Here is an 18,226-nt window from a genome sequence, read left to right on the forward strand (position 1 = left end):
CCCCTAACCCCCCCCACACCCAATCCCCCCCCCCCCTTCAGATCTCTACAAATACCCACAAAAGGGTCACATCATCCTGGGCATAGAGAGAACTGTTCCTGTCTGTGCTCCTGCTCTCTGAAGATGCCGGTCACAGATGCTGGCGAAACGTTAGGAAACAAAACTTCCAGAACACAGCCACACAGCCCGGAAGACCCACACCAGTGATCAAGATTTTCTTCTTAAAATATATTAGTTCAGTTCTTTTCTTGATTTGCATGTGCTCATGGGGTCTGACTTGAACCTTTCTCCATGCTAGCTTTCCTTCCATCCAATCTGAAAATGTTATATTCAGATTGCACAAGTGTTTCTCACTCTTTCCAGGGACAGGCTAATTGAACAGCTGCACAGAGAGATTGACACCCTTAAGGATGAGCTCAAGAACTTCAAAGCTGAGGTGAATACAAAGTCCGTCACTAATGGGATGTTTTTTCTGAGCCAAATATAGAAACTCATATTTGCTTTGGACTCTGGTCTGGAGATGAAAGTGTGTAGCAAAACCAGAAAAATACAGAAGCCCAGGAGATGTAGAAAAGAGGCATCTGCAACCTTTTGCTTTAATATCCAGAAAGAAGTGATAAAGCATTCCAGAAATGCAAAATGCTACCTAAGCTAGAATTGAAGACTTGGCTTTCACTTTTCCTGTCATAATAGCAGTCTCAGCCAAGGGTCAGGTATTTCCTTTTAATCTTCTTTGCTCTGAATTACATTAGGCCAGAATGAATTGACCCATAGGTATGCAAGCTAAGAATATGGTTTTTGCATTTGTTATCAGCAAATACCTCTTAAAGAAGCATTGATAAAGCAGCTGTTAGGGTGTTGAGACTTCCCTCCCAGAACACTGTTCAAAACCAGTAACCAGAAGTATTGATGGCATTAACCTTTTTTCTGTTTGTCCATGCCTGTCTGCCTCTCTACAACAACGTTTTGGAGTGGCACTTTTTAAAGCCTAATGGTTGCAGAGTCCCAAAATCAAGGACACAACTTCAACTTGATATGGAGTCTTGATTTATTTGTGGTGATATGTGCTTAATTGTACATAGCCAGAACAGTGTAATCACTTCAATACCTTGAGGTTTCCCAGTGATCTTTCAGCTTCACCCTGTCTCTAAACGTGGTACCTGCAGAGTCACCGCCTGGTGATGCAGCTGAAGGGGCGTATCAGTGAGCTGGAAGCTGAGCTTGAAGAGCAGCAGCACCTAAAGCAGCAGGCACTGGATGAGAGTGACTTCTTGCGCACAGAACTGGATGAGTTGAAAAAGAGGCATGAGGATACAGAGAAAGCCCAGCGAAGCCTGACAGAGATTGAGAGTAAGTGGAGGAGAGGATTTGACAACCCTGGCTTTTCTCATCAGAGATAGAAAGACTGCAATTTAGGCATCATTCACAGACTGTAGATATGTGGCCCATTCACCTGAACAGTTGTTTTACTAGAAAGTAATTAAAATTAGTTTCTATAGAAGTCATGTAGACTATGGTAGCAAACTAAATGATACCTATTTTGGCTCTAGGTTTTTAGGGAACAATTCAGAATGTACTAAAATAGGTAGACTAATGATATGTCAGCAGATTGCCTCCTTAACAAATACTAAACTGATTCACACTGGCTGCCTCAATTTATAGAAGCAGGACTTGTATTTGGTTTGAGAAATGCTATAACAGCCATCCCCAAGAAGAGTTTAATCAGTCTACAGCTGAGTCTTCTTTGTGCTGTCCAGATGTGACACTCAAACTGTTGTGAAGCAAGACCTCTCACTTGATCTTCAAGGTTAGAATTGGATCTTATGTGAGGGAGGATTATCCAGATACACTGGGCATGTTCCTTTGTCAGAGGGGCTGCCGTGTGGAGAGGAAAAGAAGCCCATTCCAGTCCTCCCTAGTTTTGTGCTGAAGTGAGACCTGCACTGGAGGGAGGTGGGTGGGTCAGCTCATTTCTGAAGTGGTCCTCCTTCCCTTCCTCTTTCCTCTTCAGTCACAGGCCCTGCCCTGTCTGTTTCTGTTATAGGGAAAGCACAAGCCACAGAGCAGCGCTATGTGAAGCTAAAGGAAAAGTACAGTGAGCTGGTGCAGAACCATGCAGACCTCCTGCGCAAGGTAATGCTATCTTACTTTCCTCCATTGTGAGTGCCAAGAGAAAACTAGGGGTCATCTTGCCTGGCTTGCTGCAGTGAGTTCACTGACTGCAAAGCAAAAAGCCTGAGGAACCAGTTAAGGTAAACCCTCGTTAACAGTTGACATACCTTCACAAGAGATTTGAGACTGTCTGGGTCAGCTATAGGCCTCTCTGCCATCCTCTGTAGAAATATACAATAAGTATACTCTCCACTCACTTAGACAGCCAATTACAGTTTTAGTTAGATCTCTTCAATATGGTCTAGAAAAGTAGCAGACAGAAAGAGGGTAGAATATATTTTTGAACTGGGCAGAGTGAAAGTATTTGATGTGCCTGCCATTTGAAAGAGATCTGCAAAATCTTCCAAGTATTAGTCAGAAACTAAAGGGACTCAAGAAAAAGTTCTGTTGAATGCTAGACCCCTCCAGGAATCTTCAGCATAGCATATGTGCTCCAGCCAGAAGAGTTACCAAATTGCCATATAAACGTTTGCAAGGTGGGGAGGCAAGGAGAATTCAGAGCATCCCACAAGATAGGACTCCCCTTACTAAGACAGCGATGGCTAAAACCTCCCTTTCTTTCCTTGCCTTTCTGTTCTGTCTTTTAGAATGCTGAAGTCACCAAGCAGGTGACTGTGGCAAGACAGGTCCAAGGTGACACAGAGCGTGACAAAAAAGAGCTTGAGGACTCCTTTCAGCGGTTGAGTGAGCAAGCCCAGCGAAAGGTAAGGAGATACCAAGAGAAGCACAGGGATTGTCATTTTTAGTGGAAGAGAAATGGAATTCAGAATGACAGTAGTAGGAATATCAGCAAATGGTGGAGGGAGCTGTCTTGAAAGAGCATGCAATCATTGTTTGATGCTCTTATCATTTTTCTGTAGACACAGGAACAGGCAGAGATCTTGGAAACATTGAGGAGAGAGCTCATTGCCAGCAAACAGGAGCTTCAGTGTCTCCGGAGCACTGTTGATTCCACTGTGCAGGTGAGTCTTCCTTTACCTTTCTGTGGTAAGTATAACCATAAAAAGAGCAGGACCCCAGTACCAACAACCATTCCAAGAGCAGAAACAAAAATAGCCAGAGGCATGAAATAGAAAATTAGATGGCTCAGTTGGAGAGAGAGGACTGAACACACATAGCCAGTTGCATCCCTGGAGATAAGTAGGGTTCTGGGTGGTATTTTATGTGCTTCTGATGGAACTGGTATACTCAAAGGGAAAGAAAGATTCCACTTCTCCCCCCCCCCCCCCCCCCCACCTATCTAGTCTGAAGCAGAGCACACCACTCGTCTGGCTGTCCTGAAGCAAGAGAAAGACACTCTCACTGAGACAGTGGCCCAGCGTGGTCAGCAGTTGGCAGCTTTGGAAGCTGAAGTACAGCAGCTGAAGGCTACTCTTGAAAAAGAAAAGGAGTACAGCAGTAAGACAATCCAGGAGTTGCAGAACCACTTGGGAGAAACAGTAAGTTGGCTGTGACTACATGTATAGTATGTTACTGAGAGAGTCCAGAACCAGCTTTCCTTCAAACCATGGAAGAGCTGAAATGTCCTCAGCCTCTTCTTGGATGGGATTTTAGGTTCTTTCCAGACCCAGAAGAGAAAATGGTCAAGCACATTAATTTATTTATTCCAATGTTCTCTTCAGCATTCTATTCTTTTAGCTGACTTTTCTGACCAACTGAGCCTTGGTCTTGAAATGCACCAATATTTTAGTCCTGTCTCTTGTTGTGAAGTGAATGGAATTCTGCAATAATTTAAAATGAAATTGTATAGTTTTACCTTCTTCCATGAGCCTCACCAACCACATTTGGTTTGCAAGCCATCCTAACAGAAGATAAACCTGGTTTACTTATATTTTGCATCACTGCCATGTGTTGCAATTTGCAATCCAAAGGCTGGGTAGCAAGAATTTGATGGGGAGTCAGACTCCCTATCTGGAAAACAGAGGGTGGGGAATGTGTATAAGCATGTGTTCCTTCCAAAAAGCAGAGGTGTAGGGACAAAGCAAACCCTTGATGTGCAAAGAACATTGAGGAAGTGGTAAGAATTTACAGCACATCATTGCTGATGTGATTGATGGGAGGAATCAAGCTGCAGAGGCAGACATTTCCTGTATGTGATAGGCTTCTGTACATAAGTATGTTTAATAAGGGGTGTGGATAATGGGGGTAGAATGATCTGAAGGATGGGCCCTTCCAACATATTTTTATGGTTCAGGGTGATCCATTCAAAAGAGAGCAATAAAGGATGTTGAATCACTATGTGAATTACTAGCAGGAAACTTGGCCCGTTTACCTAGTGCAACAACCCTTTACCTACTGCTTTTAGAAGATTATGGGTACCTTGATTTGGGGGAAGTTCATTTGGTCCCCTTTACCCTCTTCATCATAGCAGGTAGCAACATCTAGATGACTTGATTGATCTTGAAAAAAGTTAAATCATTGGGCCTGGTTAATGCTTGGATGGAAGGACTATAGGCTAGACTGGAAAGATGAAAAAACATTATGGAATAAGGCAATGGCAAATCACCAAAAATATGGATGTGTCTATGTAGTCAGTGGGAGTTGAGCTCAACTCAAGGGAGGTATTATATTTTATCTATAGTATTCTCTTCCCTCATAATTTGGTTATTGTGCTGAATTTATATGGACTGGAGCAGTCCTATAAAATTACAGTAACATTCGCACAAGGCCCCCATGGAATCTGCTGATTGTGAGTATTCATGGCAGAGGGCCTGGTTATCTAAAGGGCCATCTGTCTCCCATTGTTTCTTCCAGTTTAGTTTCTTTATTTGGGCTTCAGAGATATTTTCACAAAAAGATGAGTTTGCTTCCACTGGTAGGCTGAGAACTGAAGCCTAATGCCTCTTCCTTTGCTCTCAGGAAAGCAGCACACAGGCTCTTCAGCAGCAGCTCCTGGACAAACAGTTTGCACTCCTTCAGTGTGCTGTGAAAGAGGCTGAACAGATGGTACAGGATGCTCTTAATCAACTCGAAGACCCCACTCATATCAGTAGCACAAGCTCTGCAGGTTAGCCAGCAGGGTTAAAATGATGTGTAAAGCCAATTGCTGTTTCCTTCACTACTAAAATGTCTAATTTTTAATTTTAAAAAAGGGATGTAGTTGTGTATATATCACATTAAATCATGTGCTTCAAGTTGTACTTCTTAGAAGAGCTTATGTAATGCATTATTTTGTCATTGCATAGATTACCTTTTATCAAGGACCCTTGCAGCTTCTGATTGCATGGAGCGGCTACAGGAAGCATGTAGCCAATACCTTTCTGACCAGTCAGGTGAGACATCCCTAACTATACCAGTTGAACAGCCATTGTACAGCATCAACCATGCAAATAGAAAGCGCTGAAAACATACACTGTTCATGCATTCCGGAATTGCTGGACCCTTTTGCCTGTAACATTTTGTTAAAGAAAGTGAAAGAGTAGAAAAAACATATACCACTATGTGTTTCGTGTGGCATTAAAAAAACCTTGGTGAGCCTAAGAAGACTTTATGTGCATTACACTTATCCTTTTTGGTTCAAAAGGTTAAGGATTTTGTTAATATCTCCTGGATTCATGTGCTCTCTTTTTGTATCTAGATGTGAGCAGTTTGTTGTCATGTGTGCCTCTATTTGCTCACTTGATTGGTGATGCCATTCTGCAGGCTAGTGCCACATCGCACAAGGCCCCCATGGAATCTGCTGATTGTGAGTATTCATGGCAGAGGGCCTGGTTATCTAAAGGGCCATCTGTCTCCCATTGTTTCTTCCAGGCCTGTAGAATTGGGTAGAATTGGCATGCTCCAGGTCCTTTCCATTAAGCAGTGTCATCTGATGGGACCTAGGAAACATGCCTTCTCTGTCACAGCACCTGCCCTCTGGAACATCTTCTTCTCTGAGATACATCTGGCCCCCACCCTGGCCATGTTTAAAAGAGCTCTGAAAACATGGCTTCCTCCTCAGGCCTTGAGTCAGAGTGAGTGGTGGGTCCTGTGTGTTTTACTGTTTTTGAATTATTGTTCTTCCAGATGTTGCATTTTAATTGTATATTAGGATTGATTTACTATATGCTGCCCAGAGTCATCATAGACTGGGGGATACACACACACACACACACACACACACACACACACTCCCTAATAGCATGCATACATACATATACATAGTACATATAGATAAAATGCTATCAGGAGATGTAAGAGTCTTCTAGGTCATATGTGTGAGATTAATCTTTTCTTTGCATGCTTCCAGTGCTGTTGGAGACCAGCAAGCAGTGTGGGAATGAAACCTTGCGCTATCTGGGAATGCTGAAAGATAAAGCCACTTTGGAAAGTGCTGACTGGGCTACCGTCAGGAATTGTCTCAACCAGATCACTGCAATTGGACAGGTGGGATGCCCCACAGCTTAAGGAAGGATGAGAAGCAGGGTTCCTTGTCTGATCCAGGGGCAGCTATCCGAATCAATGAGCCTACCATACTATCTCCATTAAAGAGAAATTTTTGTTTGGGGAGTTTTGTGCTCCTCTTTTGCTGCTGAGGAACGTTCGTGTGAAGACAGGAGGAACAAGAGAAGGAGGGTGCAGTTTTGTGCATTATCTTTCAATCTGCAGGACCTGCGGCCCAAAGGCCTGGATGTTGAACAAGAGAAACTGGGGGATCTGGTTGATGAAGAGATGGCAGCAACAGCAGCAGCTGTTGAGACGGCAGCTGCCAGGATTGAGGTGAGATGCAGAAATGTTAGACTCCCACCCCACTCCACTCCCTCATGTGAAATTACTGGGAAGATGGGTTACCAGTTTAAGGTTTAAGTGGATAAGGGTTTCCACTGCTGTCTGAGATATTGGACATGCTAATTTGAATTCTGAACTCTGACCCCCTCTCCCCCTTATTGAAACAGGAGATGCTGAGCAAATCACGAGCAGGGGACAGAGGAATCAAGTTTGAGGTCAACGAGAGGTTGGTATTAAAAGCTGGCACTAATGCCTTCAAATATTAGGTTCCTCCTGCTGCTTATAAAGAAGTTTGAGCCTGGGAATTTAAATATTGGGAAAATTATGGGGGAGAGGGAGAGTGGCAATATCTGCCATACATTTTCTCCCACATGGCATTTATAATATTTGAAAACTGGACTGAATTGCTTTGTCCATTCAGAATCTCTTATTCCTGTGCTTGTGTCATGGATTGCAGACACACATGTTCCCTTGCAATCCTCCTTCTCATGTTAGCATTGGCACACCAAGGAAAAGTCCAGCAAATGATTGCTGTGTTTGCTTCCTTCTCCCAATTCCTAGCAGTTTTGAATCTCCATCAGACTGGGAGAGAAAGACCTTTAAGAGCAGAACTAATGCTGAGTTCTCATGGATTCTGAGAGGGTAAAGCGGAGACGTTTCTGAACACCAGTAGCTGATTTCCTACTCACACAGAAACAGCTTTACCAACTCCATTTTTTAGGATGCCAAGCTTTAGAAGGAGAAGACAAGCCTATTGCTGACATCCCTGGTTGAAATACAGAAACTGTGTCAATTGCATTACTAAAGTGGTTAAGCTCTGCAGAGAAACACATCAGAAAAATGCTTCTGGGAATCCTAGAGTGGAATTATTCAATTTGAGCTGTAATCTCTCCTTTTTTCCCATTACCACTGATTTTGTATCTTGCAGGATTCTGGGGTCCTGCACAGACTTAATGCAGGCCATCCAGGTTTTGGTGTTGGCTTCCAAGGACCTCCAACAAGAGATTGTGGAGAGTGGAAGGGTGAGCCTGTACCAGTCAATAACTTGCACTTCCCACCTGGTGTGCTCTATTGTCACCACAACTTCTCTATCTCACTTATTTCTATGAAACAAATATATCAGCAATTGTGGTAGCACTGATTAAAGGTGAGGCAGACAGACAACCTAATTCTTGCTGAATCACAGACCTAATGAGGCCTCATGCTGTTCATGTATTTATTGAATTGTATAATAAGATTGGGTGGGTAGTGGAGAGATTGGGGTCTCTGGGATCAAGATGCAGCATTAAGAAGGTGCAGAAGGGAGATAACACTATTATTAGGACTTTCATTATCTGGTACTTCCAGAAACTAGGATATGCTTGGTTTTTTTGACCATGACTAGTTGGGAGTTTGTCTTTCAGAGGAAGGAGGGGAAGGTATCCTTTTTGAGAGAAGGAGAAGAAGTTAGAAGTGCCTTGCCCCTCTATTTTACCCTTATCCCACTGCTTAGTTCCCAAATGTATCATTTTACCCTTTCCACTCTCTTTATAACAGGAAATAAGCAGGGTAAAACAAAGCTCCCTTTCCTTTTCTTTCTGTTTCTGTCTGAACTGTTCCCCCCCCCGCAAATATTTGTCTTTTGTTATAGTCCAAATGTGAAGGGAAAAAGGCAACTGTTTTCTAAGAATGGAGAGTGGGTGGGAGAAGCTAAATAAATTTTCCTTCAGTAAATGCTATCAACTTCTAGAACATCTAACCAGATGGTGTTGGTTTCATCTAGTAGCAGATGGAGACTCATAACATCATGTCTAGAAGACCTTTGACCTGCATGAACTTGTGTTGGGGTGCTGAACTTGTGGCAACTGTGGAAGATAATAAACATAGGCGGATTTAACTATTTGTTACTATTTTAAAATTTGTTATCAGATTTTTATCCCACCTGTATTTTGGTCAACTCAAGGTAGCATACTTACCAAATACTCCTACCTCCTATTTTCCCTACAACAACATCCTGTGAGGTAGGTTGGGCTGAGAGAGAGTGACTGGCCCAAAGTTCTTGTCTAAGGGAGGACTAGAACAAACAATCTCCTGGTTTCTAGCCCAGCTCCTTAGCCACTATACCAAACTGGCTCTCTCTCTATATTTCACTTATAACACTTAGATGTAATTCCTTTTCTTCTGCAGGGAGCAGCATCCCCCAAAGAATTTTATGCCAGGAATTCCCGTTGGACAGAGGGACTCATTTCTGCTTCCAAGGCTGTAGGCTGGGGAGCAACTGTGATGGTGTAAGTTTCTACAGCATGGCCTAGCCAATTGTGGGATTGTTATGTTGCCATTCAAGTTATGGGCAGACATCTGTGCAGTATTGCTTTGAGTCATGGCTAGAAGAGTGGAAGAAAATGATTCACTATTCATTTGTATTTGTCTCCGTAGAGATGCTGCTGACCTTGTAGTTCAAGGGAATGGGAAGTTTGAAGAACTCATGGTTTGTTCGCATGAAATTGCAGCAAGCACAGCTCAGCTTGTTGCTGCTTCAAAGGTAGGTTTTTTCACAGAGCTAAGTTGAGCCATGAAATTCAATGCTAGGGGATGTTTTATAGATATAAACAAAAAAAACTGTAGTAGAGTTTTCTGGAAACACAGCTTGGGTATCTTGAAAACATGGGTTTTGGGATGGAAGGATAAAAAATGAGAAAAATTGGGATGGACAGAAGCACTTTTTTTTGGTCATTTTATTTTTAGATAATGGTATTGCCATAGTATCGCCCCATATGCTTATGATTAGTCATTGAATGTTGTTTTCAAGATGGACAGTGGACATCCCTGTCTCTCCTACTTGTTTGTGGGAGCTGTATCTTTTTCTTTTAATAGGTTTTGAAGTTTCTCTGAAGATACATATTGTGGAGTGTCATATTTTCTATGGGGGTAAAAAAGTAGCATATAAATTATTTTTTCCCACCTGGAAAGAATTATCTGATTCTCCTGTTTGATCTCACAGGTAAAAGCAGACAAAGACAGTGTAAATCTCAGCAAGCTTCAGACTGCCTCTCGAGGAGTCAATCAAGCAACAGCCAGAGTAGTGGCCTCCACTAAGTCAGGAAAATCGCAAATACAGGAGAAAGGTAATTTTCTTCACTGCACAGGTAGATATCAAAGGTCCCTTTCCTTTCCTGAGAACTAATTTTATAAGGGTGAGTGGTAAATGGTCGTGGCCCTCTCTGAATCTAGTTGTCTTGCATATTCATCCAGTGGCTCATGGTCCATGGACACATTATGCTTGCCTGCTATGTGGCAAGAAATCTCAGCCAACTGAGGGTAGGGCTGGAGAGTGTCACCTTTTAATGAGAATAATAGTAATATATTCCCCTACAGATAGCATGGACTTCTCTGACATGACATTAACACAGATCAAACGCCAAGAAATGGACTCTCAGGTAAAGTGGGCAAGTAGCAGAGAAGGAAGAATGCTTGGCCAATTGGAGAAAAGACAAGATGACAGTATAGGAAGGGGTTGGAAAAGAGCCTGGTGCTATGGAAAGTATTATCTTCCCTGTTAGGTGCGAGTCTTGGAGCTGGAGAGCCAACTGCAGAAGGAACGCCAGCGCCTGGGTGAGCTCCGTAAGAAGCACTATGAGTTGGGAGGCATAGCCGAGGGATGGGATGAGAATGGTAAGTCAGATCTGTTAGATCTCTAACTAGGTGACTCACAAGCTCATGTATTGAATGGTGGGCCCCAGAAACTAGGGTTCATTTATTACTTTAGCCACAAGCTCTCTTGCTCAGTTGCAATGCTTTAGCTGTTCTTGCAATTCTTATCTCCTCTGGTATTGTGGAAATTAAGAAGAAAAGAAACATCATTGGCATCTGCCCCTTAACTAGAACATCCTGAGATGACACAGGCCAGTGATCCTGAAGTAGCCCCTCAACTCATTCCAGTCTGGTATGTTTGTAAGTCCAAGACCTTGACAAGGAGCAAGTTAATGGCAAGGAGACCGAGTCCTTTGAATTCAGCCTGTAGACATGGAATGAAATAAAGTCATACTTTTTATTTATTAAGCTAAGAGTGGGGATAAATGAAGTGGATTGTGACTGAATACTAGGATTCTTTGTCCACCTAAATAAAGACAATGATTTCAGGACTACAGTCCTGATTAAGGATTCCCATGGGAAATTTGTACAAGTCACGCCCTTGTAACTGCACATTTCAGGTTTTTTTCTCCTTCCATAAATATTTTGATTGCCGTAGCTCACAAAGAGAGTTGAAACCTATGTGAAGAGCTGCCACTTCTCTGATAGACTCAGATCGGAAATGCTAATAATATCACCATCTCTTGGATTTTATTGTATTTAATAACTGTATTTTATATTTGTATTATTTATGTTTTTACTGATTTTAAATTGTTTTGTTGTGAACTGCCCAGAGTCCCTCCTTGTGGGGGAGTTGGGCGGTGATATAAATTTGACATATAAATAAAAATAAATAATTGTTCCTCTTGTTCTTCAGGTGCAGATTAGGATCCCTGAGAAAGCAGCCAGACAAGAGGACCCTTCAGTTGGTGTGACTACTTCTGAATATGAATGATGAACTCATTTGAATATACCACAAAGCCTGTGCTCATCAACAATGCATTCATACTTGGGGCTGGCCCTGTCAGGGTTCTCTTTTGACTAAGAAGATAGCAGCAAAGCTGTGGGGGAGAAAAATAGATCCTTAGCAGCAACAGCAGCATCCATAGTATTGCCCTGCCATAGCCATAAAACACAAATTCTGCATTCATGTGTGTTGCAGCATCTCTGCAGAGTTGGATTTCCTCTTGCCCCTTCCCAGGTCATTTCCTTATTTTGCACAGCCTCTGATTTGTTAACTTGGGCTCAGTACCAGACCAGGGATAGTGCTGATCTTGCTGCTCATTCTCTTTGCTTGCCTTTTCTCAGACCCAGGATGGTGGCAGGTGATGCTTGGTGTCTGAGTCTGCCATACACATAGATAAAGGTACCAGTCTCTCTGAGGGCCTCTTCAGTCTCTACAGAAGAGGGGTTTATGTAACCTGGTCTGCCACATCTCAGGAACTGCTATCATCTCCATTTCTCATTCTGCTGCCCATCCTACCTTGCTCCAACAAAGTGGGACACTGTCCACTGCCTCAGAGTAGTTCACTGTGCTTTGAGCCAGCAATAAACAACTGAGAATCTAGAAGTAGGAATTGCTAGTGGGGAAGGGAGGCTGAAGGGGCCCAAGGAACTGGCTTTATATTTGACAATTGTTAGGGGCACCAGCTGTTAGTCCACATATCAGCCAGTTGGCCTTTGACCACCTGTACTCCATGAGCAAAGCAGAAGCTGCCTAGAGCCAGATGACCTCAGCACAGCCTGTTAGTTTTCCTTCAGCCATCTAAGAAATGACCAGTAGCACTAGGCAGCTGTGCCACCTGGAAGGTGAACTGGATTCTCTTATAGATTATGTGGTTTCTCTTCCCACTGCCTTCTATACCACTGCCTTCCGTGACAGCTGCCTCAGGCACCTCATGATCACTGTGAGCCTCTAAGGAAAGAAAAAGCAGAAGAAAGAAGAGGAATAAAGATGCTGATGCCTATAAATTGGATATTTCCTTTCAGTCCTGCTCTTGCTGTACAGGGAAGGGCCTGAGGACTAAGCTCTGCCATTAGCATCAGGCAAAATGTTATACCAAAGGAAGTCCTGAGTGAAGAACATCTATAGTCTGACATTAGATTATTGAAAGCTGTCTTAGTGGTTGTCAGATATGGAGAATTTTACTTACTCCCATCTTACTTGTGCTGACTAGTGCTATTGTCAGCCAGACAACAGAACAATACGGGCAGCAAAACCTGTACTGTCTCCTAATTGAAGCAAGACTGCCAAGGGAACAATCTAGCCAATTCTGCTCCATATCTCAGATGGGGCAGTCAGCCTGAAGCTATGTATCTTTCTGCTGTGTTGGGTAGGGCTGCTCTACACCTGATTTCTGCAGGCAGGTTGGCTGGTGTATGTCAGATATAGGGCTGGGGGCCTTCAGGGTATGGTCCAAGTAGAATAATTTGGCTAACTTGTCTTGCATTGCCTAAGATGTCTCCGAAGTAGTGCTTATATTTAGCAAGTGCTGCCAAGGGACTTGGGGTTTTTTGGAAGTTCTAATCTTGGAGAAGCCATGAGAAGGCTACTGAGCCTAGTATCAGCTCTTCTATGGAGACTAGAGGCCATTTTGGCTTTGCCTTCAAGTAAAGAAGCTCATGAATCTGGTTCCTGAATGAGCTGCCATGGCCTTTGGCATACCTAACTCCTTGCCAACCTCTTTGTCCCCAACTCAGATAAGCTTATCTGTTGCACACTGCCATTCGGGGAGGGGGCAAAAGACCTAGGGCTTCTTCTCTTCCTTCTTAAAGGGTCTCTCCATCTATCTTCTCTTCCCCCCTCGTTCTCTTCCTGAAAACATTGCATAGGCCAACCAGCCTATCAAATACTGGTGCCTGTTATGCCCCAGGTCGCCTTGCCATATGGCTGGCAGCCCAAGTACCAAATAGCACTTCTCCCACCGCCAGCTTGAATGAGGCCAATCAGCTGCCTGTCTGCCTCTCTCCAAAACATCAGGTACTATCCTGTTGCCACAGCACACGAGGCATTTCCTATGGCGCTGAAATGCCCTTGCTCAGCCTTTCCAGGGACATCCCTTCTACGTCTGGTGCCCTCCCCAACTACCTCAGGTTTTCAGGCTGACTGGCCATGCATGTGGAGGACAAAAAGGAAGAAGACTGACTTAATGTGAGACTTGGATAAGGACAGTTTTGTTGTGCTAGAAAAGTGACTTCCTCAGTGCTTGCTCTTTCTTGTGTTCTTTTTTTTTCTTCTTTTCCTAAACTGAGCAGGTGGTGGTAAACAAACTTCCATTAGAGCAGTTTCCCTTAAGTGACAAAAAATGCTACCATGGGCCCAATCTCCAACAACTGACCCAGGCAGCCAGCTCTTTTCTTTCCAACAAAACTTTTAATTATTATATTAAATACATTTTTCTTTGTATAATATGTTAAATGTGTGTGTTCAATTTTTAAATAAATATTTCAACCCACTCGTATTGGGTTTTGAGTTTTGGAAAAGGAATTAAGGGTTGTAGTTCTGCTTTTAGTATGTTTTTAGCTATCTGAATCCTACAATGTGCCAAAGCCAGCATCAAAATTTAAATTGGCTGAACAGGATATTATATGGATCAGAAATGCACAACTTGAGGGTCACGATTTTCACCATTTATTACCCAATTGCAATTTTTAATAGGTGGGAGAAATGACTAAATATATTACAAAAATATATTTAATTGTTATTAAATGTATATATGATCAAATGTTTTTGTTCTGACCCACCGATTTTCAGGATGACCTTTAATACATCGCTCAAAAACCAAGGGCAACTTCTGGCCTAGAAAAAGTTGCATTCTTCTAAGAAAGCAAGTTTCTCATTTGAAGTTGCAGTTCCCAAACTTAAAAATCCACATTGCCTTTCTGCAACTGGTATCAGAATTATATAAATTCATAGCAGTTGTTTTTGTTCTCCCATGTTATGTCATCATGGAAAACTAGTGTCCATTATAAGTCCCTGGAGACTTTATCCATGACTGAATGTGAAAGGTGAAGTGAAAAGCATTGCCTTACTACCAGAATAGAAATAGCACGTATAGCGTTAAAATATTGATTCTAGCTGTGTGTGGTTCAGATGAGGAACTGGACCTTGCTCTTGTGCTAAAATGGGAAAAAGAGATTGCAGAGAAGCTGAATGAATTCTTTGTTTCTGTCTTCACAGGAGAAAAATTGGGGCATAGCCTGAGCTCCTGTTCTCAGGAAGGGGATCAGATTAACTGAGCCATATAGTGGTGACAAAAGAAGTGCTAGGCTTTATTGACAAACTGATCATCAACAAATCACCAGGCCCCAATAGCATCCACCCAAGAATTATTAAGAAGCTTAAAGCTGTGGGCCTTCTAACTAAAATATGCATCCTGTCTCTACACTTAGCCTCTGTAGTTGAAGACTGGAAGCTGGCCAACATAACTCCAATTTTTAAGGGCTCAAGGGGAGATCCAGGAAATTATAGGCCTGTCAGCTTAACATCTACTCTGGGGAAGATACTGGAAACTGCCATTAAACATAACATTATCAAACATTTGGAAACAGGCTTTGCTCAAGCATATTCAATATGGCTTCACTAAGAAGCTTCTGTTTAACTACTAGAATTTTTTTAGGGTGTTAATAAACTTGTGGGTAAGGGTGAGACTTCTCAATAAGCTTAACAGCCATAGTATAAAAGGGCAGATCCTCTTGCGAATTAACTAGCTAATTAATAGAAAACAAGGAGTAAGAGTAAATGGACATTTCTCACAATGGAGGGATGTAACTAGTGGGGTTCCCAGGGTTCTGTCCCAGGACTGATGCTTTTTAACCTGTATAAATCTGGAATTAGGCATGACAAGTGACAAGTTTGCTGATGATACTAAATTGTTCAGAGTGGTAAAAATAAGGGACTGCAAAAAGCTCCAAAGAAATCTCTGCATGTTGGGCATCAAAATGCCAGATGTCATTCAACCTTGCAAGTGTACAATGATCCACGTGGGTGCCAAAAATCCTAACTACTCATAAAACTAATGGGATCAGAGCTAGCAGCGACTGATGAGGAAAGTAATGGTAAACAATGAAGGTGTTGACACAGTGCATCTGCTGTAAAAAAGGCCAACAGCATGTTACAGATAGTAAGAAATGGTATCATAATGCCCTTATGTAAATCAGTGCTTTGATTGCATATGAGCATGAAACTCAGCAAACTCAGGGAGGCAGTGAAGGACAGGAAGGCCTGGCGCAATATGGTTCATGCGGTCACGAAGAGTCGGACACGACTTAACGACTAAACAACAACAACAAAATGATTGCATCTGGAATATTGTGCGCAATTCATGTTGCTGGGTCTCAGAAAGGATATAGTGAAACTAGAGAAGGTTCAGAGAAAGGCAACTAAGATGATCAAGGGGCTGGATCCAGGAGAGCACTGCTTATCTTATGTTATTTCCTGCTACCTTTTCTGAATCTCTACATGGTGGCCAAGTCTAAACAGAACTCAGCGCTAAGACAGCCAGGTCCTTACCCAACTGACAAATGTCCATTTATTTGCCACAATCCAGTCATATGCTGGAGAACTTTGGCTACTTAAGCCTTTTTATGCCATTTTATACAAATAAGTAAAAATGGTTGCTTCTGTTTATTTAAGAGCAAGGATATCATTTTCTCTGGGTCCCTACTCCCCACCCCTTAAGAAGGCCAATGAAAAACAAAAATTAGAAACAGTTCCTTCAATTTAATTTATGCTTCAATTAAAAACAACAACCAGAAATTCCCCGAGCAAAATGTCCTTAAAGAAGGAGATTTAAAACTACAGTCCCGTGCATACTTACTGGAAAATATGCATTGCATTACTTGGATTTTTGTTTGTTTGTGCCTAATGTAATCCAAACAGCAAAACATCTTGTGAGGCTGGGATATAATTTGGGTAGAGAAATGCACTTAGGTCCTCAAGTGAGAATTGTGCTCAAAAAGGGCTGATTGACCTGACATCCTATTTGAATGGTATGTGCAGTCTTCATGATCCTTTTGGATAGCACTGATTACAGATCCTTCTGTTATCTCTCTGGGTTGGGTTCAGGAGATTCAATATTACAATGACCTTGGCCCTTACTGAATGATCAATTGCAGAGTACCCAAATATTTGTTGTATCCTGAGATCTCTGTGGGATCTCAGAATGGTACATTTCCTATGGTTTATATATAGGGTGTACCAAAAGTGAGGCCCCATAGACAATTTATTATTAAATTACATTATATGTTTGAATTGGTTGCTATTTTCTTCTAAACACTTCCTTGTTTCACACATGATCTTTGAACTTTCCTAAGTACAGTGACATTTTATCTGGAAAAAATGTTAATAAAACATTGTGTTTGGCCTATGGGGCTGACTTTTGATACTCTGAATGAATGAATGAATGAATAAATGAATGAGTGTGCACACCTACACATACGGAGAGAAGTCAACTGGAATGCAAAATTACATAGTACTCTTTCATTTTACTAAGAAATTTCAGTAACTGCAAAACATTGCCAAGATGCTGATGAGGGCCAAAATGTCCAAACATACATAATACTATTTAACAACAGTTGCATTGGTAATCAGTATGTGTGTCCTAATTCCAAATGCTTATGTCACCCCAATATTATAGTATTAGAGAACAATTGTATACTTCTATAATTAATGCATACTTCCCATTCCTAATTTTGCTTACATTGTTTTATAAGACTACAGCTCTGAAAAGCAGCCTATATCCCCTGCTTTCATTTTACCCATAACACTACCACAACCCTTCCTCTTCTTACACTCCTTCAAGCAGCATTTATCTAAGATTGCCTTGGGGCCCTGAGCATTCTTAGAAAATAAACATGATGGGTCATTACAGCTTCCCTGCCCATTAAAATAAATGAACATGGTTCAGTTCGCCCACTTGCCACTTAAAAAAAAAAGTACATTGAGATGATGAAGAGAGGACAGCAGGGACTAACTTCACTAGTTTGCCTTAGAGAAAATTGGAATTTTATAACTGGTCATGTCCTCCATGGCAGCCATGAGAGTAGCCTAGTCCTTAAAGTTGTTAGGATAGCTTAAATGCAAAATGATCAAAATTGGCAAAATATACAAAAAACAGCACAGTGTCTTATATTTTATAAAAGGAAAATAAAAATAAGTTGACCAGTTCCTCAGTGGCAATAGCAAATTCTTATAAGTAACAAAGCAAAGATGGAGTTTTTGGAGACAATGGGCTCCACTAAGCAATCAAAGACCAAAGTTTGAGATACATACGTATTCCCTGACCATGTTTCTATTCATTTTACAGGAGTTTAAATCTCAAAGGTCAGACGATTTGCATTCTGACACTAAGGAACTTGCTGACCAGGCTGACTGATTATGCGCCATCAAGTCAATGTCAACTCTTAGCAACCACATAGATAGATTTTCTCCACATAATGATCTGTCCCTAACCTGGTCCTTCAGCTCTTCCAACGGCACCCCATTGCCACTGACTGATTCTATCCACCCTACTGCTGGTCATCCTGTTCTCTTTCCTTCCACTTTCCCAACATCACAGCCTTCTCCAGAGAGCTGGGTCTTTGCATAATGTGTTTGTAGTAAGATAATTTGGGCCTGGTCATTTGTGCCCGAGTGAGTACTCTGGGTTTATTTGTTGATGATCCATTGGTTTGTTTTCTGGGCTGTCCACAGTATTCTGAGTCTTCTCCAACACTAAAGTTCAAAAGTGTCAATACT

The 18,226-nt window shown here is 42.0% G+C and overlaps 1 protein-coding gene across 4 annotated transcripts in view; it reads left to right on the plus strand.

Moving 5' to 3' along the window:
* HIP1 (huntingtin interacting protein 1) overlaps positions 1 to 13,970 on the plus strand; it is a 70,591-nt gene extending 56,621 nt beyond the window's left edge. For 2 of the 4 annotated variants that reach the window (XM_088152188.1, XM_007436888.4), the window contains exons 13-31: positions 364 to 436; positions 1,167 to 1,350; positions 2,045 to 2,133; positions 2,760 to 2,876; positions 3,033 to 3,134; positions 3,417 to 3,611; positions 5,032 to 5,179; positions 5,358 to 5,444; positions 5,750 to 5,857; positions 6,401 to 6,537; positions 6,760 to 6,870; positions 7,047 to 7,105; positions 7,808 to 7,901; positions 9,046 to 9,146; positions 9,295 to 9,400; positions 9,860 to 9,983; positions 10,234 to 10,295; positions 10,419 to 10,530; positions 11,366 to 13,970. In XM_088152188.1, coding sequence (XP_088008314.1) covers positions 364 to 436; positions 1,167 to 1,350; positions 2,045 to 2,133; positions 2,760 to 2,876; positions 3,033 to 3,134; positions 3,417 to 3,611; positions 5,032 to 5,179; positions 5,358 to 5,444; positions 5,750 to 5,857; positions 6,401 to 6,537; positions 6,760 to 6,870; positions 7,047 to 7,105; positions 7,808 to 7,901; positions 9,046 to 9,146; positions 9,295 to 9,400; positions 9,860 to 9,983; positions 10,234 to 10,295; positions 10,419 to 10,530; positions 11,366 to 11,376 — 2,020 coding nt within the window. In that variant the 3' untranslated portion in view covers positions 11,377 to 13,970. The remainder of the gene's footprint in view (positions 1 to 363; positions 437 to 1,166; positions 1,351 to 2,044; positions 2,134 to 2,759; positions 2,877 to 3,032; positions 3,135 to 3,416; positions 3,612 to 5,031; positions 5,180 to 5,357; positions 5,445 to 5,749; positions 5,858 to 6,400; positions 6,538 to 6,759; positions 6,871 to 7,046; positions 7,106 to 7,807; positions 7,902 to 9,045; positions 9,147 to 9,294; positions 9,401 to 9,859; positions 9,984 to 10,233; positions 10,296 to 10,418; positions 10,531 to 11,365) is intronic. The other 2 variants (XM_025172329.2, XM_088152189.1) reach the window with 1 other exon arrangement.
* The last annotated feature ends 4,256 nt before the right edge of the window (positions 13,971 to 18,226 follow it).

This window comes from Python bivittatus, unplaced genomic scaffold, assembly GCF_059951505.1.
Source record: "Python bivittatus isolate LINGU-HERP-01145 unplaced genomic scaffold, Pbiv_v1 ctg000690_np1212, whole genome shotgun sequence".
Classification (NCBI taxonomy): Eukaryota; Metazoa; Chordata; class Lepidosauria; order Squamata; family Pythonidae; genus Python; species Python bivittatus.